The 26,725-nt window shown below is 40.6% G+C and overlaps 1 protein-coding gene across 1 annotated transcript in view; it reads right to left on the bottom strand.

The window, feature by feature from the left end:
• Positions 1–6,037: 6,037 nt before the first annotated feature.
• LOC115451548 (serine/threonine-protein kinase 10) overlaps positions 6,038–26,725 on the bottom strand; it is a 35,862-nt gene continuing 15,174 nt past the window's right edge. Inside the window, 24 exon segments of the mRNA XM_037443403.1 lie at positions 6,038–7,571; positions 9,537–9,680; positions 9,755–10,589; positions 10,739–10,896; positions 11,014–11,116; positions 11,223–11,312; positions 11,546–11,701; positions 11,978–12,105; positions 12,242–12,354; positions 12,485–12,626; positions 12,780–12,926; positions 13,077–13,709; positions 13,788–14,114; positions 14,297–14,415; positions 14,484–14,516; positions 14,632–14,713; positions 16,437–16,580; positions 16,834–17,013; positions 17,261–17,277; positions 17,280–17,390; positions 17,830–18,028; positions 18,285–18,458; positions 19,199–19,324; positions 19,770–19,883. Of these exon segments, the coding sequence (XP_037299300.1) occupies positions 6,861–7,571; positions 9,537–9,680; positions 9,755–10,589; positions 10,739–10,896; positions 11,014–11,116; positions 11,223–11,312; positions 11,546–11,701; positions 11,978–12,105; positions 12,242–12,354; positions 12,485–12,626; positions 12,780–12,926; positions 13,077–13,709; positions 13,788–14,114; positions 14,297–14,415; positions 14,484–14,516; positions 14,632–14,713; positions 16,437–16,580; positions 16,834–17,013; positions 17,261–17,277; positions 17,280–17,390; positions 17,830–18,028; positions 18,285–18,458; positions 19,199–19,324; positions 19,770–19,796 (4,899 nt within the window). The 5' untranslated portion in view covers positions 19,797–19,883 and the 3' untranslated portion in view covers positions 6,038–6,860.

Raw genomic sequence — 26,725 nt, 5'->3', positions numbered from 1 at the left:
TAGTCTAGTTATTGTCTAAAAGAGAACAACTGAATAATTAGGTTTTAGATGTATTAATGTTTATTATTATTCATTTAATGGATGCATTTCATAAATTATTATAGCATTCGTAATTCAATATTATTTTAATATCTATATATTCAGAATTATCACCTCATAATAACTGCTTTACTGAATATATCATCAGGCCTCGACGGAGACAGTTTTCTCTTCCGTTTTTTCGACAGAATGTCATTCCCGGGATATAAACCAGACACTCGAGTTGTCACTGAAAACCTGCTGAGTTTGGATTCTATATTTTTCATGGAAACGTTACTATTATCCGCAGTTCGCTTCGGTGACGATATTGACACTAAGGAAACGGTGGTCGTGTATGCCCTCTTCGTATTTTCGATGTACCAACAACACGTTTTTCCGAATATATCTATATGCTGGATAGAGTTCAGAAGCTTGCATTTCTTATGCCGACCTTCTACTGTCTCCGTGTGGAAGTTATTGGAATTCAGTGTGGTTAATGTACCAATATCTTTTGTGTTCATGTTGCTCTGTTTCTGGGTTTCTGTGATGGATAAACTAATACAAAATTTTACATTTTGTGACGATTGGCCTAAATCTTGTAAATTTTGACAACTATATTGTCATTTTGCATTTGCCCAGTTTGGTCATGATATTTGACAGTCCTTTGACCATGAAGGCTGCAGTCTTGGAAACGTCGAAAGAAAATATAAATCACCGCGAAAAATCCTTAAATAGTTTTATTTCAATTGTCTAACATTCGCGTAAACATGATGGAATTTATGTTTGGTCTATCATTGTCTGGCACCGATAGAGCCACAATCTACGACATTGAATTGAATTTGGTCTAGCTACTGTCACCTACCAAGTAGAAGTTAAAAGGTAATCACCTATGCTGATTTTCTTTCTACAAACAATAGTAATCCTTTATAAATTATTATAATCTAATAAAAGATGATAAGTTAATTAAAAACGTGCGAATCTACAGCCACATGCATGTCATTAATTATATGAATTTTCGATTACGGGAATGACCAATTTATAATCACACCTATTATAACTTTTTCCATTATAATAATGTATTTTTGGACATAATATGTTAGACGAAACCAAGGATCTATTCCAAAGGTCCTCATATTGGCTTGCTAATGATTTAACATAAAACAATGAAATGAAACACTCTATTACAAAGTAAGGTTTTTATATTTCATAAAAGATTAACAATAATTTACTAATTTAAAACATTATAGACAAAAATAGATGGATCATTACAAATCACTATGGCTATTGATTACGGACTAAAGTAAACAAATCGAACTTTTGCACAATACTGCGGTAATCTCCAATGAGCGAGCGTCGCGACAGAACAGCTCGCAACATCCCCTACTTATATACACGACCCGACGTGGCGCGCGCGCCGACGCCCTTGTCGCTTCACAACTCGCCGGACAAACCAACTAGTATGTAGGTACCATTGTCATATCTACGGCATTCACTACCATTTCTTCGTCCAATGTCACATCGTTTCAGTCTCGTGACTTCTGTCCGCCATGACGAGTATCGCAGAGTTGTGAAGCCACAAATAATTACATAATGGAACTCGTTGTCTCACGCTTAAACAATAAATGATAAAAAGAAAATACTTCTAGCTACGTCTTTTCAGTGTAATCGAATCGATAATAGACTAGCGATAATAAAAGTTGCTGATCTTCTGTCTTTGGTTTACCACGAAGAGAAGAGTATGGCAGACATTCGAAAGTTAACGTACGCACATAAACAATATAAATCTTTGTAGACGAGTTTACATTTATTCATGTGTACACGGCGTCGGACGTGTCCACATCTGTAACGCTATCCATGTTACATATGACTAAGCTCTATAGTTCAGCAGTTTTTTAAATTGGTACATTTTTTCTACTCCCTAATATTCTTTTGATAAATAAATGTAAACTCTCACATGTGGCAAAATATTAAAAGGGACAGCATAGAAGCGGGTGGCTGCAGATTTTATAAAATTCTGAATATCCTTATTTAAGAAAATATACTTTTTTTAAAATAAATTAGCCTATTATATTTATGTTTGATATGCTTATTTGGTCGCAGGCTGCATGAGCGTACATGCAGCAGGAGGCCGGGCGCGGGGTGTGCGCGACAGTGCACCTCCGCGCCGGGCTCGCGCCACGCCCAGGCAGTCTGCAGCAGTAACATAATAAAAATCTGGACGAATGCTTTACAATAATCCATAAGAATCTCTTTATAATTTACACTATTTTTTACCTCCATATCGCGCGGGTCATTGCACTCGATGTAGATTGTTAATTACTACTCCCATCTCTGGAATCAAAAATGACCCGCGCGCCAAACAGCGTTGAACAGTTTTTAGCCACCCGCGGAATAATTGCGTTAGTCTTTAAATTAAGTAGGCACATGTACTTATTCCATAAAAAAATACTGTACATACAAAAAAATATGATATCTCAATGCTATATCTACAATTCAGTCAGGGTCTCGTCAGCTGACTAAACGTTGTAAAACAATTGATCGAGTGTACTTATATCTGTACAAAATATACATTAATCTCTGCAACATGTGCACGACTGTCGAGTGAACGTCGCGAGGGTTCAAGCCTCCAACCGCTCGCATACGCTTCTCGACATCCCCACTGACCGCAGTGGATCGCAGCTCGCTTGAACGCGGCAGTAATACAATACTAAGCAGGAGGTACACGACTAAGGCGAAATTGTTCCGAGCCATGGCTTGTCATTACTTACTAAATGTAAGCATACAAAAGTGTAGCGAGCCTATAGGACGAGCAGGTCACTACTAGAGCAGTATGCAACGCTAATGTTCCTATCTAATATCTAGGCAATAGTTTTTGCGCTTATTTTTGTAAGTTTACCGGTAATCCTTGAGGAAATATGTTTATTAGCAGTATAAAAAACTCTTATGTAATAATTAAAACACAATATGGTTCCTTATATACCGTATTGACATCAAAATAATTTTGGCCGTTGAACCGCAACATCTATATTTTCTTATAATTTATTTGGTTGTGGATACTAATTGCAGAACTTAAAATATTTTTTCTGGACATGCTCCTAGTATACATATTGTGACGTCATGGACGTAGGAACAGAAAATACAATTTGTATTTTCGCGATCCAACAGCCACGTTTGTGATTAAGAGTCGATTTTACTAGAACGCCAAAGTTAACGAAGAATATGCACAGAATATTACTCCGTTCTTTATACTATAGAGTAATTGGGTAATTCAAAAACTCTGACCGAATACCCATTTGACCTCCCTTCATACTACTTCTAACCAGTGTGCTTTGCGTCACATTAAAGATCAATCAAAATTATTACAAAAATTAAATCTTGCTTTCCAACGTTTCATTATATTTAGAATTGTTTCTATGGCTTCAGTTTCAAAAAAATAATGACTAATATATAAGAAAAAGCGTCTTGTGTGGATCACAACAGACCCAATTCGACCCACAATCTCAATCTCATACTTTTTAATTACATATATGGAATTACTTGAACTCATCCCTAGAGTGATTCTAACTTTACTGTCTATTTGAACACACTTGCACAACTAATCGATGCTATACAACAGCACCGATCTCCTTGTTACTTCTTAAGCTCCCGTCATACTCCTATGCACCAGATATAAATTAGGTTCTCCCGTCCCGTATATCCAGTACAAAATAAGTTCCCTTTACTCTCAAATCTTTTTTAGCGCACAAAATTGCGTCTGACGGAAGAAACTTGTGCTACAACTTCTAAACATTGGACAAGAGTTAGGTTCGTCCTGTATGTATAAGCAATGTATGGAGACGAACAAACTCCTCATATTTTGTAATCTCAAATTTATATATTTTTATAAGGTTATATGATAGTGTGTGCGATTTTAATTTATAAACAAACATATTTCCGTACCTTGCAGTTACTAGAGAAATTATTATAATTGCTTGAGGTAATTTTCTGTCAAAATTATAAAATTAATTACCACAATTGTGACAAAACTGTAAATCCACATATTTTCGCAACACTATTAAAATTATAAATTTATATTATTAGTGCGTAATCTCGCGCACAAAATACGTGAAATAAATCTTCATTGTAAACACTTTTTGAACGAATAGTATGGTATTCAGCACCGACAATAATTCCCGCCAAAATAATTTTGAATATTTAATTTTTAAGTCTAATATCTAAACCTTTTATTTACAATTAATCAAAAGTTATCCAAAAGTGACTATTTTGTCGAAAATATTCGCGTAGCAACTTATAAATGTTTGCCACAGCAAATCGTTCTTTCAGTAACTGTATTTATAATAAATTCACTCTTATCAAAGCTCTTATGATCTATCAATTCCTGACATTTCAAATTTCAGGCATTACAAAATGGTCCTACATTCCGCAAGCGCAATGCAATTAACGCGACTTTTTGGTAACGACGACTCAAAGCTGCAAATGCCAATGCAATATGCCATAAAAAATCTATCCTACGTATTTTCACTCATCGCACTTATTTCTAATATTAATCAATTATTCGTCCGCATTTAATTTTAGTTAAGTAGCCCATTACTGGTTACGTTAATGACTTTATAATTTGGCACTTACAATCTACATTAGGCCAATGTCGGACCACCGTGAAGAAAATATAATGTCAACACTTGGCGGGAAATTTGACGCATAATAATATTTTGTTATTGAGCCATACTGCCAGTAGAGTCGAGCAGCAGTGCCAGTAACATTAGCGAATGTCGTGAGTAGAGGAGGCGGCGGCGCTAGTCGTAGTGGCTGGAGGCGAGGCTGGTGCGCGAGGAGTGCAGCGCCGAGCTGTGCTGCGGCATGGCGCCGGCGCCCGGCGACGGCAGCCGCGAGTTGGCCGCCTGCCGCTCCTGCTCCTCCAGCTGTGCGCTGAACTCCTCCTCCAGGGCCTATCGACATAACCACATTCCCGTAACACTGCATACTAAAATATTTAATCCATCATTTCAATTTTATTCATAAATATATTTTTCTTGAAGTAAATTTTAGTACGCATAGTTCAATTCCTTTCTTGGCTAGAAAAATAAATTAATCAAATATGAAGTTCAGATAAAGACTGAAGGTGTAATAAAACTGAGAAATAAACTTACAGCAAGCAAATATACACTACCACCGTAGTCATGCGAGTGCGTGAGTGAAGTCCATGCGAGCCGCGGGGCGCCGACGCCGCATACGGCCACGTGGCGAGGCAGGAGCGTCGCGCCCTAGCCGTTAACTCGACACCCAATGCGAATTCCTCATCGTATTATATATTTCAAGATGAATTTTCAAATAATATAATTTAAACATAGTTACTATAAATTGAACTATATTTTGGTATAAGAAATAAATCAGCTTATTTCTTAATTTGTAAAATATTATCTTGCGGCGGTATTCGCATTGGATACACGAGGTAGTTGAGTAGTAGACATGCCGGGCACCGTTCACCTCCACTTTGGTTAAGTTCGTTATTTATGATAACAGAGTTCTGTAGAGTATTCCAGGGTTTGTACACAAATAGCAAGCAGAAACTTACTTCAAATACTCTCCGAGAATTCTGCCGTTAGTTAGCAAGCGATCATATATGCAGGAGTTGTCGTTTTTATTTATACACATTATTAAGTCTTTTAAAAGTTAGTCTTTTCATGATAATAAGCAGAGCACAGCGACATCTCGCTGCTGCCGAATCGCCATAGGGTTCAACAAAGCGCGTACAATATACATCAATATGGAAGACATGCTCATGCGAAATAATCGATTAGAATATAATTGAATTCCAGTAAACCACTCTCGAATAGCATAGTAATTAGCCTAAATATCTAAGTAACGTTTTGTGTTATATATTAGGACTAACGCCTTATCAAGTTGTCATCGATACACGATAATGTCAATGCTAAATCGCCTTTATGATCCAGACGTTAGTCTCCGCAGGCACGCTCCACGGCACTGTGCACTGCAGACTGACAGCAAATAAAACATTTTGCAAACGTAACATGTTTATTTACATATACATTATTGGCGAGGGGACACACAGACGGCGCGGTGTCGCGAGCGCCGCCCCTCAGCCGACGCCCTCGCGGCACCACTCAGACTGTCTGTATCCCTTCATCAACGAATATCAACACGCACATACTAGCTGATGAACATACGATTTCTTGTGTAACTAGCCGATAGTTCGGCAACTAATGTTAAACATTTACATTTATTGATATTAAAAATTATATAAATTAATAAAATTTCAGACACATGTCAAAGTGGAACTGACAAAGAGGGTATCTTGGCAAATGTCCATTAATACTGTCCGGCTCGAAGGACCCCTTATAAATAAAAAGGTAAATGCTATCATACAAAATATAAACGAAGAAAACGAACTAAGTAACTAGGCACGTAAGTAGGGAACAGGTAAAACACGTCACATTATAATTTCTAAAATGATTATATGCTCACTGCGAGTACTTCGACTTCAGCGTGTGAGGGCGAAGCAGTATGAATACTTCTTTACGAGTTTAACCACAAAACCCAAAACTAAACCAATCAGTTTAAATATTGCAATATACCTACTTAAGGAATGTTATAGACTATACATATATCTAAATTTGTTTTTCTGACTGATACTTTATCAAGATGTATTGGTTATATTCATAAAATTCACACGATCTCTACAAATAAATATAAACCGAGTTTAAATAATAAACTGACGTAAGCCATTTATATAAATAATAATCTAAATATAAAAATATCAACATTAAAAATCCATGACATACTATGTAACAATAACAAGTTTGGAAGATGCAGGGGGAAGTGAGTTAGACGTGCGAGTCTCTAGCGGCGCGGCGCAGGTCCAGCGTGGAGAGCTGCGCCACGGGCACGTCCCCCGCGCCGGCGCCGCCCGCCGCCCGCGCCCCGTACGAGTTGGAGCCCCGCACCGGGCCCCAGCGGCTGCGCAGCGACCCCGCCTCGCTGCCGTCGCTGTTCTCGAGGCTGGGCAGGTCGATCACCACCGCCTCCATGGCCACGTCCCGTTTGAGGCTCTGCTGAGACATACTCCGCTTCATGATGCCGCGTTCACTACCTTCGCTACTGCTGTCGTCGAACTCGCGTCCGTACGCCATGATCGGTTCGCGTATAGGTACTCCAGGTGCGAATACAGAAAAGCCCGATATTTTCTCTGAAACCAGTCGCAAGTTGGAGGTGGAAGCGTAGCGGTTCGCCCGGGACAGTTTGCTGCGGCGGCCGGTGTTTGTGGCGCTGGAGGCGGCTGACTTGGCGCCGCGGGTGTCATACATCTCTTTGTGGCCGGAGCCGTTCTTGCTGTTGCCGCTAGATATAAGATTAAGACTAGTCCTGGAGCGTGACAGGGACCCGATGAGCGACGTCCGCTGGTGATAGTTGCTGAGCACGTGCTGCAACACGTTCTTGGGCCAGGGCACGTCCAGGTACACGCTGCGGTCTGGTATCGGCTTGCCGAATTTCTTTTCGTGATCGTCGAGCTGTTTCTCGAACACCGAGACGAGCGTCTGGCGTACAACAACGTCGAGTTTAGTGTGGCAGAGTGTTGCGCGTGGGCGCACGTGGACGCGGACTCGGACGGACACAGGCGGACGGACTGACGGCACAGTGCTCACTTACCGATTGAAATGCATTGATTGCTCTAATATTATGACAATTGTAACCGTAGAACAATTTTTTTTTGCCCAACATGAAACTGCGTGTATACAATTGGTGGCGTATCCACATTGTGGATTTTTTTAGTATTAATTTCCCTAAAAATCGCATCATGAAAAAGGAGACCTGCTAAAATAGCCACTGAGTTTCCATGCAAATATGTACATAAAACATAATCAATGCACTTCAAGTTAGATATCAGGCCACATAATAATATGCAAGTTGTTTCATGCAAATAACATACACATGCACAGCGCCCCACTCCACACATTCATACACGCACACAAAGGCGTGCCCACGCACAAATACATGCAGAGAGAGCCACATCAAATATTTTCATGGCACACATTTGTATTGGATAGCAATATTTGTGTTGGTTTAGTAACATTCGCTTATACAGATGTCCCGTAAATAATGGATTATAAAAGGACTGATTCTACACCTCATTATTTAAAACTAATTTGGTTATTATTTTTTAAAACCTCAGGGTTATTAAAAAAATCGGGATAACAACTTTTAAAAAATCACGTCTAATTAAATTTTTTTAAGGTTCCACCTACGATATTGATATTTTTTAAATCACTTCTTTGTTGAAAATTGTCAAAATAGATAAGTCCTCCTCCTCCTTGCGTCGATTAACCTCAATGCTGAGGGTCGTGACCTTGCTGAAGAACTTTTGTTCAGACTATGTTTCGCCACCTTGTCCTATCTTCGGCGGCGCGAATGGCTTCGCAAACTGTGGTGTGTAACGTGGACCGGAACTGGTCAGACCAACGCATTGGGTTTCTGCCCTGGGGTCGTTTGCCAGCCACCTTGCCAGTCAGCAGCAATTTTTCAAAATTGTATCCACTTTTCCTGGCAATGTGGCCGAAGTATTCGAAATAGATAAGTAACTTAGTAAAAAAAGAAAATAATGAATTAGTTATAGATAACGTTGTGAAGAATCAGACTCTTATGCGTAATCCAATAGTTACGGGACAGACTGTATATCGGCGATAGAACAATTTAAAAACTCTTATTATAATACATGCCATAGAAACATTTGATGGAATCAGAAATAATTGGTAAACAATAAAACATATAAGAATCCTATACAAGAGCTTTGTATAGTGATCTCGCGTCTGCTTCTGCGGCGGTACACAGTGTGCGTGTTGTGTTTGTGAATACATAGTGGACTAGTGAAAAAACATCTATAGTTGATAAATTCACCAAGTTACTTTTCTGAAAGTGATCTGATGTAATTTTACACTAAACATTTAAACCCGCTCCATAATGAGTTAGACTAAAGTCACGAAAAACATTATGATGCAGTATTAGCTTTATTTTATGATATTGGAATAGTACAGACTACTTTAAGTATTTTGCTAATTGTGAAGGTTCTTTATATGATCTATCTATTGCATGAAAATGTCCAGTTCTTGGATCAAAATTTACCATTGTCAAATTTAATTTCAATGGTTTGGAATGAAGCAGTTTAATTTAGTGATATTTTAGTATTTATTAAACTTTAACATATCTAGTATAACTTATTTGTGTTAGTTGTATGAGTAAATGGCGGACACTTGAAAAACATTTTCGCAAAATAAAAGCCCCTTTCGGACGATAGGAGTGTAACGCGCGGTGACGACCGTCTTGAGTAAATTCCTCTGTTCGTGAAATTTAATATATGAACGCCTAACAGCCGAAAGAGGCCTTAATATTGTCAACATTAGAAACAAAATGTTGATCAAGTGGCGCCGTGTGTTTGTATTAGTGTGCGTACGCCGCAACCAGAAGCCAGCAGGCCCGCCACCACGGTAACAAGGAGCTGGACTCACCATCTTCCTGTCGGCGAGCGTGGCGCGCCACTCCTTGAGCTCGAGCGCATATCGCTCCTCCAGCGCCTTCATCTTGTTGCTCTCGTGGTTCATCAGCGCCTTGCGCTTTTCGTTCTGGAATTGCTCCAGTTCGCGGAGCAGCGCCTGCACAGACACACATTAGTCACCATTACATTATTTACGTACCCTGAGTCACCACGCGACAGTGCAAGGCTTACCTCTCCGGCCGCTTTGAGTTCTTCCCGCGCCTTAGCGTGCTTGGTCGCCAGCCGCTGCTGCTCGGCTCGGTACCGTCGCTTCTCGTTCTCCTGGAATTTCTTAAGCCGCTCGCGATCGTCTTCGTGGTTCTGCGGCGCAGTGCTGATCCTCAGCGACTCGCGGAACATCATCTCTCGCGCCTTCTGCTCGGCGCGGATGCGCTTCGGCAACGAGCGCTTTTCGAGTGCCTGACACTTGGCCAGCTCCTCCTCCTTGCGACTGTTCTTTCGTTTGATCTGTTCGAGTTCCTTGTCGTGTCGCACGAGCATTTGCTGTCGGCGCAGCAGGAACTCGTCCTTGAGTTGTCGCTTGGCGAGTTGATACCGCTCGTGGATCTGTTTCTCCTCGAGCTCCCAGAGCGCCGCCTCGCGCGTGCGCATGATCTGGTGGCGCTGCTGCAGGTACTGGCGGTCGGCCAGAGCCTGTCGCTCACGGTGCGCGTCGTGCAGACGGCGCAGCACGCCGTCGGCACTGTCGGCCAGCGCCGCGACGAAGGCGCGCTCTCGCTCCTGGTGCTCGGCGTCGAGGAGGGCGCGGCGGGCGCGGTAGGCGTCCTTGCGGCGCTCCTTGGCGAGCAGCTCGACCTCCTGCTTGAGCAGACGCAGCTCCTGCTTGAGCGAGTCGCGGAAGTGGCGAAGCTCGCGCTCGTGGTCGGCGCGCAGCCTCTTGGCGGCGGCGCGCAGCTCGCCCTCGAGGGTCTGCTCGGCGCGCTCGGCGGCGCCGCGCTGCGCCCGCGCGAGCGTCTCCAGGTCGGCCTCGTGCGCGCGCGACAGCGACGACAGCTCCGCCTCGAACCTGACACGATAATCCATTATGTATTTACTATATTTCCTGTACTAATCTTAAGAAGTGTTAGGCCACTACTACACAGTGCTTATATGTGAGACCATGAAATACTAATCTAATCGGAAAGGTCCATAATATAATATGTAACGTTATATTACCTTTTATCCTGTTGTTCTCGAAGCTGCTGCTCCTTGGCGTTAAGGTCCTGGAATTGTTTCTGCTCCTGTTTTTGCAGCATTTTAATCTCACGCAACTCTTGCTTGCGGAGTGCGTGGTCGTCCCACGTGCGACCGCTTTCCTCGTCTCCCCATATCACCTAAATATAAACACACATCAGTAGAGTACGAAGAGGATTATTTTAAACTTATCTAATTAAAGAGTAATATTGGAAAGATGGAATTAATAATTTCAAAATATATACTACTGTACAAACCTTTGAAGTGGTTGTGGTGACGATGACGCCGTCGATCTCGAACTTTCTCGTTCGTTTCCGCGTCTTTTTCTTTAGGTTAGCCATATGGATATCTTCTTTTGATCTGATAGCAAAAATGACATCATAATACAATAATTTATTCAATGTACCGATTTGAATAGGTTTGCAAAGTGTTAGCTAATAATCATTTTCAATGTCTTGATAATTACCTCTGTATCCTGTTGACTTGCTGACTCTCTTGAGGTTTCCTTCTCAATACGACCTGATCTCCGTTGTCCAGACTTTGATCTGTATTCACTCTGTGGATATAAAATATGCATCAAGACTCTTGATATTATATGTTTACTACGAAAAAAAGTTGAAAGTTTGAAAAGCGGTGTCAATAATTTTGAGATAAGCTTATTGGCATATGTATTCCATGTAAACTTTATTGCCATTGTTGTCCTGTGGCCGTGTGATCTCATTCTCACATGTGGACCTAATGCTACCTGTACTTCATAGAATATAATACAATTCCAAGTCGAGTTCTAACCTGGCGCCGCCGTTATGGTGTGGATGTGAGCGGTCCTCGTGGCTGACGGAGGTGGCGCTCGTGGCCGACGTGGCGGAGGTGGCGAGCGAGTCCGCGTCCGGGGCGGCGCGCGACGATGACGACGCCACCGACCCGCTGTCAGACGCGGACCGTCTACTAACAAAAATACTAGTTGTTGAGATTTTTTTTCTTATAGCTATATTTAATCGGGGCCGCGAGCTACCGCTGCTCAATAGGTATTATGACCAGAACACAATAGTTCCTGTGATCTCACTCTTATTTAGTGGTATGTGGTGATTAGCAACTTCACTCTGTAGTTGCATTTAGCCGCTGCGAACATGTACAAAACTTTAGTCTATGCTTTGTAGTAAAGTATGTTCTTACTACTGTTATTACAGTGTCGATATAAACAGATGGTGTAATCGTACGCACCTATCGAAGCTGTCGGGGCTGAGCCGCGGCGCCGTGTGTCCGACGCCGAGCTCGATGTGCGTGGCGGCCGAGTCGCGCACGCGCACTTCCTCGTTGCCAACAGTCACGACGGATACGTGCGACGTGTCCTGCGTACACAAAATAATAATTAACTATTGCTTTGCATGCAAGTACATATAACTAAATAGGCGGAAGGTAAAATTCAATTTCAATTCAATTTCTGTTTGCTTTTCTATTTGATTATCATTTAGGTATCGTACTAACCAAGTTAAGAGTGTTCGTGGCGCTGTCGTCGAAGACTCCAGAGTCGGTACCGGCGGCGCCTGGGCTGAGGATCAATACTTCGCTGCTGTCTAGCCGCCGACCGCGACCCTTCTCTGCAAAAATACAATAACAAATTCTTCTATATAAATGGCTTATTGTCTTCATCGGCTTTATCCAATTATTTTTGCTATTTACGTGTCAAGAATCTAATGTTAAAGCAATGTACGATTTAATTTGACTTACCGCTGTATGAATTGCTGCAGTCTAACGAGTCAAGCGATGAAGGCGCGAAGCAGTCGTCGTCGGAGGACGAGCCGGCGCCCACGATTACCACTTCGTCCGCGATGGGCGGCGTCGTGGATATCGTCACGGCGTTTGGCGGTAACTGTATGGAAGCCCGAGTTATACATTAATATTACAAGTTTACAAGTCATAAATTGGAATGAAGAACCGTTACCTGTTATAAAACGAATTCTCATATAATTAATCAAATGTGTTAAAGCGTACTAATAAGGAGTAATACAATGATGGTACTCACAGGCGCGGCGGTGCTGAGCACAGGCGGGTGCGTGGTGGTGACGGTGACGAGTCCCGCGGCGGCCGCCAGCGAGTTCGGCTCCACCACCACCACGCGCTCCGGAACCGACACCACTACCACTTGCTGCGACGGCGACGCCGCGGGTGTCTGAGAACAACGTATAAGATAAACATATACGATACCAAAATGATATAATTTTAGGCAACTTTTTCTATAATAGCGTCATTGCAATGATATCTAGTGAAAATTTAATATTTTTTCTTATGTGTAAATTCGGTACCAAAAAGACAAACTTACCATAACGGGTCTGATTTCGACGGCATTCTGTTGTAACCTCCTTTCTTTATCTTCTTTTCTCCTTTCTTCTCTTCTTCTCTCTAACTCTTTTTCTTTCTCATCGACGGAATTAGACCTTGAGTAATTCTTTTCTAACCTGCTGACCTCAGCATTCACTCTGTTTACTTCGATGATCGGCCGATCGTCTTCTCTTGAACTCGACCGCGATATATTTTTCCTTATAACTTGTGAGCTTCTGGCTTCCACTAATCTTTCATCTTCGAAACTTGACCTCGACTGTCTCTTCTCAGGTTTTGTGATTTCTATACTCGCTTTCTCTTCGGCGGAACTCGACCGCGACTTCTCAAAATGACTTCTCTTAATTTCTACGCTACTCTTCTCGTCGTCTATAGAACTCGATCTGGAATAATTCTTTTCGATAATGCGAAGTTCCACATTACTCCTTCGCGTTTCTTCTTTGTTTCTAGTTATGTCCTCTGTGCTTCTGTGTGACTCGACGTTGTTCCTGAGTTCCGTTTTGGACTCTGGTGTCGATAATCTATTTTCGTGCTTTGGCGTTCTTTTCTGTTCCGACTTTTCCGGTGATGTTTCTGTTTTCTTATTTTCTACTGCTTTTTCGGCGTCACGGCACACCTGGTTCATTACATATTGTATAAATTAATTGGTACTTAATAAATTATTTCAAAGGATCTCAATTAAATGTGTACATACCTGATCGACTATCTGTTTACCAGTGGCGGCGGCATTGATCGATGGGGCTGATGGAGTTGATGGTGCTGATGGGGTGGGCGTGGCGGACGAGGCGGTGGCGGTAGCGGTAGCGGCGGCGGGGGTGGAAGCGGGCGGAGCAGCAGCTGTGGGCGGTGGCGGCGCGGGCTGTTTGCGACCGCTGGAGGGCGGAGCGGCGGCGGGGGCTACGGGGGTGGGGACGGGGACCGGGCCCGGCACCGGAGCCGGAGGCGACGATCGCGCCGCCGGGGATGCAGGCGGCGTCGCTGAAGGCGGAGGCGGCGCAGGGCCCTTTTCTTTCTTTGGAGCCTAAAAATGTAAGTGATTACAAAAAACATATACAAATATGTGTCAAGGTATATAATCGGTATACCGACATAAGAGGAGTCTTAATTTATCAAATGGACCTCGAAATGAAATCATCTACGTGGTAAATAAAGGTGCTACAATGAAGTAATTGTTTAAAGTAATGATTAAGTAATATTACTCACGGGCGGTTTTCTGTCAGCGGGCGGGTGCTCGTCTTCGTGCGGTCGCTTGGCGGCGGCGGGCGGGGCGGGGGCGGCGGGCGCGGGTGTCGCGGCGGAGGCGGGCGTGGCGGCGGCGGCGGCGGGCGCGGGCGCGGCGGGCGGCGGCGAGGGGGCGCGCGGGGCTGCGCCGCGGCCGCCGCCGCCGCCGGGGTCGTGCCCGCCACCGGCTCCGACTCCGACACTGCACGACACAAACATTTTCTACATTTAATATACGAAAAAAGACAATTAATACAATTCCGAATAAATTTTCTACGCAATGTGAATATCATAGTTATATCAAACCGAGTACTCACTCTTGACGTCCGGCGTGTCGCCCGACCTGACCGACGTCGAGTCATCTTCCATCTCCATAGGCATATGAGAGCTGCGCGGCTCCTGTGGAATATACACGCGCAATGTTAAGTGTTTTCGATTACCCGGTAAATTAAATAATTCTTTATATTCTGTCATCTTCACTACGTCATATTATTGTGACATGATATAGTTCAACCACTACATTTAGAATAAACACAATATAATATCATCGTTGATGTGAAAATAATAAATTACACTTCGATTGCATTGTGCCAATAAATGACAATACCTTTAGCATTGTTTGCTCAATTAGAATATTTCAATTATTTTCAGCTATTGTTTTTGCATCACATCATAAACAAGGCTGTAAGCTATAACACAGGCGGAATGACGGACGTACAGACAGAGGTTCGTGAGTACCTTCGGCGCAGGCTGAGGCTCTCGCGGCTGGCCGTCCGATTCGCATGCAATGTAAACCACACACAAACCGAACATTAACGCGCACACACACATCGACAACACTTGTGAGGACGCAACGCGACGTTATATCAACAAAACCACGCCACACAACATAATTTGAACTAAAAATAAAATACTTTAATAGACAAATATGCTCAGGACAAAAATAATTATACAAAAAATATATATTAACTATAAATTACTTCCTTTTCTCACTAATTGACATTGGGGCTAAAACTATTAAAATATTTTATTTACAAAAGTACTTTTTAAATTTTTCCACACATGAGTCTCAATAAACGTTGTTTTAATAATTTCGTCCTATGAGGCGGAAAAGAGATAAAAAATTAATTACTAAAATATAAATAATAAAACAAAAAAGCATGAGGAATTTAATGCAAGATTTTGGATCGCCGTTTATCAAACCAAAACATATTAGTATGCTACCCAAGTATATTCATCGCGCTCAACAAAATAAAGGTGGATAATATTCTATCATTGTGTATGACTGTCATGTGATGTTTTCTCGGAAAATAAAAGGTAAACCGCGTGCATCTACTACTACACATAAATAATTACTTATTATATACTAACCAATTCTCTGATACTGTTCCTTGTTAGGTTTCTGTTTGCCTTTCCTCGATTTGGACTATTGTTATAGAAGGATCCCATCGTAAACGGTCAAGCCGTGTTAGTAAGCGTGCGAGAGAAGCGGACACACGTGGTTATTTAGTATTATATAAATGTATATTGTTTATAAGAAAATATTACATTTATTTACGATACATATTAAATAAGTTATTACATGGAGTAAGAAGTGGGTTTGAATTCACTTTGTATCGCGGATTCGAGCAAATATAATACTGGGAAATGTTTTGTACATTTGTATACTCATAAATAATATTTCAATTTATTCTTTTGGTAGACGCAAGTTTTGTACCGATGGGCTGCCTGGCCAGTTCTTATCCCTCAATAGTCATATTATATTAAATTGTGAATTTAACCCACGTGTGACTGGACTCAGTAGCAAGTTTCAACGCACGACGGCATTAAAGGCAGCCTCGTATACGGGCTTGTAACACCAATTAGTTTTATTTGCAAAGCACAACAATAAATAAGTTAAAAACACATTTAACACATATAATAACAGTACCCTTATTTAAGTATACAAATATGAACATCGTGTGATTTCATAATATTTTTTAAACTTTACAAAATTGTGTTTGAAGTATCAAACTATTTAATATCATTGTCATTAGAGCCGTAACATATAATACCACTGGGGGATTCGAACCCGGGACCACCAGCTGAATTTCGCTATTGAGAGCCCTGGGCAGACACTGACCTCGGCATCATCGTCGACCACCTCCTCCTCCACCACCTCGGCCCTGTACTCGAGCAGCAGATCTCGCAGCGGCTTCGAGTCCAGGTCGCCGCTCACGAAGTCGTGCTTCAGCAAGTCGCTCGCAGTCGGCCTCTTCTCTGGATCCTGGTAATATTCACCAAGCATTAAGTATCGTAAAAGTTGATAATAAAATGTGAAGCTGTTGTAAATTCAAATAAGGTATGTTTTCCTTTTTCATTATTTATATAAAAATGGTGTAATAATCGTAAAGAAATTTATGTCATTTACAAAAAATCGTAGTCATATGTGGTAAATTCAGATCACATCAAACGACACTGCACCAATCACGATATTTTTAATTTATGAACATTATTATTATAGTGAGCAATAGAGCAACCTTGACAAGGGCCTTCGCTATGAAGTCGTTGAAGGACTTGGTCCAGCGCGAGGGCTGATCGAGCGTGGGCGGGTCGCTCTTCTGTATCTTGAGCAGCACACGCATCGGCGTCATCTCGTGGTTCGGCGGCTCCATCTGCGCGAACTCGATCAGCGTGATGCCCAGCGACCATATGTCCACCTGTACCAAATGAAGTTGAAATATCACTTTAAGGTCTTCATTAATATGTTTTAAGAGGTAATCACTCCATCCCCCAATGCATTCTAAGAACGATAGGCTTTGGTTTTTGGTTATCTACACTGTTGGTTATAATGTTATTATTATTAGGACATCTTTAGACCACGAATAATTTAGCTATCATAATATTCCAATATTTTAAATATAATCTCAAACAGTGACACAGTCGGTGGACCGTGTTTATCGTTACCTTGAAGTCGTAGGGTGATCCCGGAAGGTCTCACACAGCACGACCTCGGGGGCCATCCAGTAGGGAGTGCCGATGAACGTGTCATGCTTCTGCAGCGTCGACTTGTTCTTCGCTGACACGCCGAAGTCAGCTGCAGAATAAAACGATAACGGTATACGAACACGCTCAGATATAATAATATATAAGAGACATTACTATGAATTATCTAAACTATCTTGCTTGAATCAATCAATGATGAAATCGGTATATGAAACAAATGAAAATTCGTTCGAGACGTTGCATAACAAGTAGGTCGCTAAAAAGACCTAACAGATATATCATTTTGCACCAGCAAGCCTGCCGCACTGCGGCTGTCATGGACATAGTGGGTGTGCACCATTGACGTATATTCTATAGATACGAACGTCCATATAAACTATTTGTTCAAAATCTGAACTAAGATGGCAATCAAAACGTCACTGTTATAACCTATTTATTAAGTCAGTTTGAATGGATTGCAGCTCAATTCAGTTGAACATAATGAATGGTTTCTAGTACGTAGCACATATATTTGAACGGTGTGCACTGACCGAGCTTGACGCCGCCGGTCATGGTGGCGAGCACGTTGCCCGCCTTGAGGTCGCGGTGTATGACGCGGCGCGCGTGCAGGAACTGCAGCCCGCGGCACATCTCGCGGCACACGTACGCGATCTGCGCCTCGCTCAGCCCCTTCTCCAGCTCCGCCATCACCGAGTCCAGCGCGCCGCCGTCGCAGTACTCCAGCAGCATCTGCAACGCAACACGTTACGTCACTCGTTACTCGTTACTACTGCACAAAACACATCAACCTCAACATTATTCATTGTAAAATTGCAATGAAAAATAATCATATTTTATCTTTCACAATATATCTTACATACCCACAATAAATCTTGATTTACAAATTTCTAAACATGCATGCTTTACTGTCAATTTCGTTGAAAATCTACTAACAACAAAATATAGAAAACATTAAGTGAACGCAAGTCGCAAACTGTCAACTGACCCACAGCTTGTTGTCTATAAAGTACGCCTCGTGCAGTTCCACCACGTTGGGGTGCCGGAACTCGGTGAGGATGTCGATCTCGACGGTGAAGTCCGCCAGGTCGTCCTCGTTGTCCAGCAGGCACATCTTGGCGGCCGCCAGCTGGCCCGTCGTCTTGTGTTGAGCTTTGTAAACCTGTCCATCAAACATAATGGGTTAAGTTTTATCACACAACAAATGGTTTTTCATTACAAGGCGATAAAATATGTTAGATTCGAGTCAATTCCTATTGCATTAGTAGCACATGAATAATGAGAACAGTCATTTAAAAAAAATGATTATTATTGGAAATATTTATAATTGAAAAAATAATTAATTTATAATTCAATTATTCTAAACAGGAAAAGATCCTTATATTATCTTACTACATAATACGACTATTGTTATGTCGCCAATGTTTGTGTAGAAAATAAAAACATTCAATTTTCATTTAAATAGCAAATTAATGAAATCCATACAAAATTATATACTTGTATCAATAGTACTATTGATAAAGCCGGTTGCAAACTAAGAACTAACGTAAGTTGGTATAGCTTAGCTCGTATAGTTGAGATATCTTTTTTTAATTAAGCAGCCAAGCTATTAGCAATATTCTGTTATTGAAATTAAACTAATTTTCCGGATTCTATCGCGGTTTTGTGTATGGGGACTTCATGGTCCCCCCGTGACCATGAAGGCTGCAAAGTCTTCGAAACGTCGGGAGAAAAATAAAATACACAAAACCGCGATAGAATGCGGAAAATTAGTTTAATTTCAATGTCTAACATTCGCGTAAACATAAGAAATCATTAATATTCTGTTACTAATGCGAGCTAAACTTAACTTTGATTTGCAACAGGCATAAGTATTAAGACTGTATTGGTATAGTGTCGAACCTTCCCGAACGCGCCATCGCCGAGCTCGCCGACCATGTCCCAGTTCTCGGCCGGGTCGCAGTTGTCCCGGATGTTGTTGAACACTTTCTTCTTTTTCGCGTCATTGCCGCCGCCGAGGTGCAGCACCTGAACACCACAAACAGATAATTTAGTGGCTATTATGAACAAATGCATAAATTAACAACCGCACATTAGTATTTTTCATTTGTTATGTGGAACCAGCGCCTAAATCAGATGCTTGAGGATTTAAATTATCTTACAGATGCAACAAGACAGCGCATGTTGTGCCCGTCTTTACCTACAATAATCATAAATCTGCTCTGCTCTGTGTTTTGTCTATGCTAATCAGACTCTACTCTACTCGTTTATCTGGAATATTGCCGGAAGACTGACTCCAACCGCCAATAGAAGTCCAATCCTAAACAAATCGCATAGGATGAATTCAAACAGATGCCTGATGTGTGAGTCGTACCCAGGATCTCTTTTTCTACAGTATTTATTGCTGTCAAGTAACCGAGTAGACAATATCCATTCTATATCTACAACATATTAACGAACTTGCGACGTTTACCTTTTTAAGATTATTTAGAAACGACATGTTGTTCAGAGTGTGCGCGTCTGTGAGTGACGCGCGCGCGTCTCAACCGTCTTTGCACATCGTGTCACGTCCTGCCGCCGCGCATTACTGTAACAAAAAATAAATCAATTAAGTATTTGTGATCATCTTCTTTATCCGCAAAAATTATAAAGTCCGTGGTACACATAGGGTCATCGTAAGGCATGCCAAATTTAGCTGACGCCAATACAGCCAGCTTAAAAATCAATTCAAGCTCTAAGGGCAGTAATTTTTTGATCTTTCAATAAAAAATTGGTTTAGGAACTGTATATTCTTTTATGTACTAACGTCTTCACGGTGACAGTTGGTAAAGAGCGGAAGGTACATTGCTTTTTCTTTGATACCATCATTATTGGTAATCTTAGTGCGTTGACATAAAATCTTATAATCCACCTATTTTCCAGTATACAATATTGTACAACCATTACTTAAACTCCGTCTGAGAAAATATCATATTTCACGTAGCACACACACAACGCTACAATTTTTTTTACAACACGCACACAGTTTTATCACAAATGCAAACATTACACAAGCGAGTCGGTGCTCGGGCTGTCACAAGTTACGTCCTCGCCGCGGCCTTGAAATGATAAGGACACAAGCGAAAATGTGTAAATTACTGAGCAAATTATACGTGCTCACTTCTCTCAACTCCAAGACGCAACAGGAAAACTAAGGAAAAACTTGTGTTGGGGTTGCCGGTCAGAGGACGAAACGTTCTTACCTCTGTACTGCATTTTTATGATTGAACATCTGAGACTATAAAATCTTTATTAACCATTTTTTTTACTTGGTCAAATGTTGACATGTTTGACAAGTGATGTTTGACAACAAGAAATAAGGGTACACCAATGAAACTCGGAAATGAAATTCAAATTGAAGCAATTAAGTCTACAGCCGTAGCGAATTAACAGCATCATAATGTGCATTCCTATTTATTATTGTTCGAATTCCTGCCCAGTGCCTGCATAAATATGACCTATTTTCATACGACATTCCTGAAGAGGAGATAACTTAACGATATTGGAGTGGCTGTACGTGAAGCGACATTATGACGTGCTGGCTATGCGGCTTTGAGATAATAACATCAGCACAAAATTGCCAAAGTTGGTGCGTGCTTAACTAGAGAGAGAGCAAAACGGAAAATATCTTGACATACTATGTGGGACGTAAGTGTACTCCAAGTGAAAGGATGCAGCGAGGGACCGGACGGAAGTAAGCGAAAGGAAGAGCTAAACTTCGTTTGATATCAGTGTATTTGACAGTTATATTATTTTTGCCACCGAGCAATGTGCAACCTAATCTTAAATTATAATAGAAGAATTGATCACAAATTATAAATGTAAAAAGTATCTTTGCTTAACCTGGTCATCGTATCCAAATCCCGACAGTTTCACTTGACTAATGATGTAATTTATCAGCTGACTATTCCATAAACATCCAGGTGGATTTTTGAGAATGGGCAGTAATATCAGCTACCTTAACCGCTGTAGCTACAAGAAAGCTTTCTAAGGAGACTGACCAACATTTGTGAGAGCATTAAGATCTACATTTAGTTTTTAGATTTACGCCCCTTATTTCGTTTGGACCGACGATCTGGTGAGGGTCGCCGGAGTCCGATGGATGAGGGCGGCCCAGAACCGGTCCCTGCGGCGCTCAATGGGGGAGGCCTATGTCCAGTAGTGGACGATTCCCGGCTGAAATAATGATGATGATGATGATTTCGTTTATGCACTTTTTATACCCGTATATTTTGTCATCCATTATCACAACTCACACATTTGGTACACGGATGACGTTTAAAAATATTAGAATCAACATTAAAAAAAAAGCAGAAATACTTAAACTATTAAATATTCCAACAATCTATTAATTCCACTCGGTGAACTCTCAATTATAGTGGTCGACACGGATCATCCCAATAAACATATGCATATTATATGGCCGTCCTTGTTGCCACTCTCAACTTTATGACATGTTGTGGTTGAAATACCGGTTTAAAGCCACGGCTCGATGAATGAATGATTATTTGCATAGTTAAAATTTCCAAATTATTAGCACGTTTGGTAGCCGGCTATTCCTCAAATAAGGTTGACTACAGCCGGATTAGAGTATGTACTGATTGAGTAAAGGCTTCGTATTGATCACCAAGATACAAGAGAGATCGGTACAACTACGTATGGAGTTAACTTATCATTTATTAGAATTAAGTGATTACAACCCAATAAATATTTTTTGTGAGAAACATTAAACAAGTAATGTCATGATTAGTATGTGTATACCACATTTTACTAAACGTATAGTTTATTTTCCTTTGCATTTTTTTATTTGTCACATCATATAACTATCTGTTATTACTGTATGTTTGTATATGTGCCATTGACTATAGTTTCCGAATTTTTATTTGTTTATCCTTCTTGATAAAATAAAATACGTAATAGAATAATCTAATAGCTTCTCGGAGCTGATATTCATCGTACACGTTATCCAAGTGCGGAATCAAGATTATGAGAGTTATTTAAAAGAATATACATTTTATTTTTGAGGTAAATGATGTAAGCAATGAATATATTCAATTATCAAACGAAGGGTCAATCTAATCCCAATATCCTGCTCGCCGAAGGTGATATAACGAAATACAGGGTAAGCAACACCTCTCTCATATTTGCGAATCGTACAAACACTTGTGTAATTTGCAACGCGGCGGGAGACCTCTATAGGCATGGAGCTTCGCCTGACGCGACACAGAAGTCGTTAAATACAGAACAACTCAATTACACGACTGTACGTAACCAATTAGTGAGTAAGATACCTTCGGTGCAAGAATGTCGGGTGAGGATGTTACAAAGGTGACACTTTAAATAGCTTGCGTTGTATACTTATGAGCTAATAGATTTAGCGTACATCAAATAGTGGAAGTAACTTTTAGAAATGCAATAATATGTTTTGTTATAGTAGTCATGAAGACATTGTAATTTTTTATAATTTGTTGTAGATTGTATTTTTGTAAAATCATGGTGGCCTATTCATAAATTTGTCGAAGTTCAAAACTAGAGTATAGTGTTTGTAGCACGTGAAGCCATTGGCCCTGCACCTGATCTCTCTCAAGTCGATTGCCATCTCACCGGACAATGAGAGTGAAGGAACAGAGAGTGCTTGTGTATTGCGCACACACTTGTGCACTACAATATCTACTGCGTACGTGTCTGATCTCCGTTGAGATTGGCCGCCGTGCCGAAATTCGGCTAGAAGGGAACCATTCATAGTATTTGTGAAATAATTGTTCGGGTCAAAGGCCACGAACTAACTCTTTCTTCTCTCACTTGTTTGATATCCAGTACAACAATAAAACATGGATCCTGAGACTTGCCATGTAAACACCCTGACACGCATTTTAATACAGCCACTGTTTTACTTAATTAAAAACCTGTCTTTCTCTAACCACTTGCTAAATATTCACCATAATTGATGTATCTTCTTATTTCCTTACTTTTGCTAAGTTATAAGTCATAAGTGTGATATCACCGGAGGAATTTTGATCTCTTAAAGTCTTAACTATCAGAAATTGACAAGAATAAGTAGAGAAGATAAGTTAATATTATACAAAACCTTATGATCAAAGTCATGGCCGCGCATGACATAAAAATAAAACAATTACTCTGTGTCTGAATAGTCCTGCTTTTGAAGTAATTTAGCCGTTAATAATGTAGATAGTGTATACATGATATAATACTAACTCAAGGCTGTCGGTTGCGAATTGTTTGGTCAGTGTGGGCGCGGCCTAACCACGCGCGTCCGTTACGTCTCTTTCCTTGGACCACAGGACGTGCGACGCGGTGCAGAACGCAACAGTAAAGCATGTTTACCATACGCGCACGCGTGTGGGCGCCCATTGTTACAGGCTATGAAGATGAGCGTATGCATATATTTTGATTCGACGAAGGATTAAATTGATTTGGTGAGTAATGCATGTGATAAAATATTCAATACCATTGCGAATAAACAACTTTCACAATTCGCGGAAGAAAACATTATTATAAAATATTGTATGAATTATGTTAACAACTTAAGTGGGAAAACAAAGTATTTTTATATTGTTATTGCAGCTATAGAAATAGTTTTTATTATTCAAAACAATGTTGTCATAGCAGCAAAATATATTTACAATAATGTTACACGTTGCAAAATATAATTGACATTATGTTTTCATTTTCATTGCTTCAGTCTGTTTATGAAATAAAGTAGGGTCGCGTTGTAGGAAAAACTTTATACCCATAGTGTTCATTGTCAAAACAATAATCAATAATTTAAGAAGTGGCCTGGGCGTCAATTTTTTCTGTATAATTCACACTAGCGACATTATAATGTATCAGTTATTACAGCAAACAATATTTTCTGGCTGATAAAATTTATAAGTTGTCAAACTAAAATACATAAACCGGCGCAAGTTGCGTTGCCTAAGAACACGCCGATAGATCAAGACCAATATTTACAATATGCGAAGTGCGAATTCCGAACACAACAGCGAACGAGCAATTGAGACTAGACAAATTTAAATAATAATTAATAGTCGTACAAAATCCTTCCGACTATAAGAGCATGACAACGAGGTCCTTATAAATGACCCTCTAAAATGCTTACAAACTCATGTTGATTCGGCTACATAGAGAAACTAAAAGAAAATATCGTATCATCAAACAAATGTACGCACTTATCAAAATCAATTCACCGTCACTGGCCACCTGGTCAAATGACGTTATCGCGCTGTGATTTTAGCGTGACCTACTGTTCATCATAACATGCGGCGGATGAATCACTAGGAGTTATGAGTATATAATTTGTTATTAGTACAATGTGTTTATCAAACGCGGCAAGTTTCCGTTGACACATTGATAAACGTGGTCGGTTTGTTAAGTTTTTTTGGAAGTTTCAATTAAATATAACAACTGACTGGTACCAAAGCGTATGCTGATTGGTACAATAACCGTGTATCTGATTATTTATAATAATACTTTACAAAATATTTCATGAATGGCCATAATATAGAGTATTTGTAGCTTCTGCGGCGCAGTGAAAGTATGGTCCGGCTGTAAAACGAATAATTACTGGTTCCATCTCAATACTACCAATATATAAATATTTTGTGCTATTTACCAATTGTTTTAACAAATATGCCTTATAGTTCCTAAAGCCGACGCTGAAAGAGCTGTATTGCCTAGGTGTAGGGTCAGCAATTAACGTGAACATTTTGCAAAATTGATTAAAACTTAAATATAGTGTATAGGAACTGCATAATACCTGAAAGCAACTAACTAGTAAAATTAAGTAATCAAACACTACTTCATCACAACTAACGCGTCTCAAACACCCCACAGCGGCAAAGGTCACCCAAATCTGAGTCATGGCATGTGTCACGTATATTTACGAAGCTGAGATTAAATCACTATCAAAAACGGTTGATAATAAATTCTCGGTATTTTTATCAGCAAGACTTCCTAGAAAACAGATTACAAGTTGAAAATTAAAGTGACGTAATGGCTTCGTAGTTGACAGTAAAAGGCTTGGCCTAGCGAAATCCTGAGCCATCGTCAAGTGGATGGCTGAGTACGTCCGCCTGTTTACTGGTGGTTACCATACATGTGTATTAATAAAACCTATGGGGTCGTCCATTAATCACGTGATGTTTTTAGTGACTTTTAACCCCTAACCGCCCCCCCCCCCGCTTCCCCTTCTGGTGATATGTGGTGAGGTTTTAAACTACCCCTCCCCCCTCTACCGAAAATCACGTGAATTTTTTTGTTACAAAATATATACTGAAGTTTTTAGATTAAATCGCGCGATCAACGAAAAATAAATACACATGATAAATCATTAGCCCCCCTCCCTGTGATATTTCGTGATAATTCCCCCCCCCCCCCTTTAAGCCTCACGTGATTAATACACGACCCCCATGCCAGTGGTTTGGTGTCTCGAGACGCATTAAAATACAAATTGAATTTTGGAATTGGATATTTACTTTTCTTACGTCATCATCGTTTTGAGCTTTTAATGACGACGAGGATGACGAAAGAATCTGAATGATGCAGAAATGACAAGTTAGTCTAAAATCCCTATACAGTACGTACACGAGCGGTTATTATATGCGCGTATGACGTGCGCACCGGCTGTTACTCACCCATGACATCACTATTTGCCGTTTGTGTATTTGGTTCGAGTGGAAGGAAATAAAGCGGGTATTATGGCACGACTAATATATTTTGCATTAATCATTATTATAAAATTGAATCAGAAAACAGAAAACTGCTTTGTTAAATCTATAATTAATACCCATTTTCGAAATGTTGGTACAATCGCAGACAATTAATGTTGTATATTTTAAAATTATTAAAATAAAGTCACAGAACTCGCAATGTATTTTTAATAAACGAATCATGAATTATAATTTATAACTATAAATATAGTATAAGAAAATAGACTTTCCCGCCTTCACACCCACCACTACAACTCCTGTAAGCCAGGATCAGCAGTGGCACGCATTTTATGACACCGAGCGGTGAAGCTCGGCGAGTCTCAGGGAAAACTAATTTGTCATTATCCTGCAGCAAAATTAATCAAATAGTAAAGATAGGGAAGAGTTGGAAATTGTATATAATAGTATAAGAAAAGTTGTAATCCATAATGTTCTGATTTAAAATAATAAAATATCGCATTCTCTCGAAGTCTTGGGCTACACACCCGTTCAATTGGGACCCAAGACTCGGAAAGCACGGCTCCTAATTGGTACATCAAGACTGGCCGCTTAATTGTGGATTAGACTGATCACAGCGGCCTTAAAAGACTTTGTAAACAGACAAGTTAGTTTGTAGAATAAGAAATAACACAATTTGCTGACGACCTGTATCAGTATGCAA

This window comes from Manduca sexta, chromosome 26, assembly GCF_014839805.1.
Source record: "Manduca sexta isolate Smith_Timp_Sample1 chromosome 26, JHU_Msex_v1.0, whole genome shotgun sequence".
NCBI classification, from domain to species: domain Eukaryota; kingdom Metazoa; phylum Arthropoda; class Insecta; order Lepidoptera; family Sphingidae; genus Manduca; species Manduca sexta.
The sequence above is the reverse complement of the archived record's forward strand: the minus strand, read 5'-3'. Positions and strand labels throughout refer to the sequence as shown.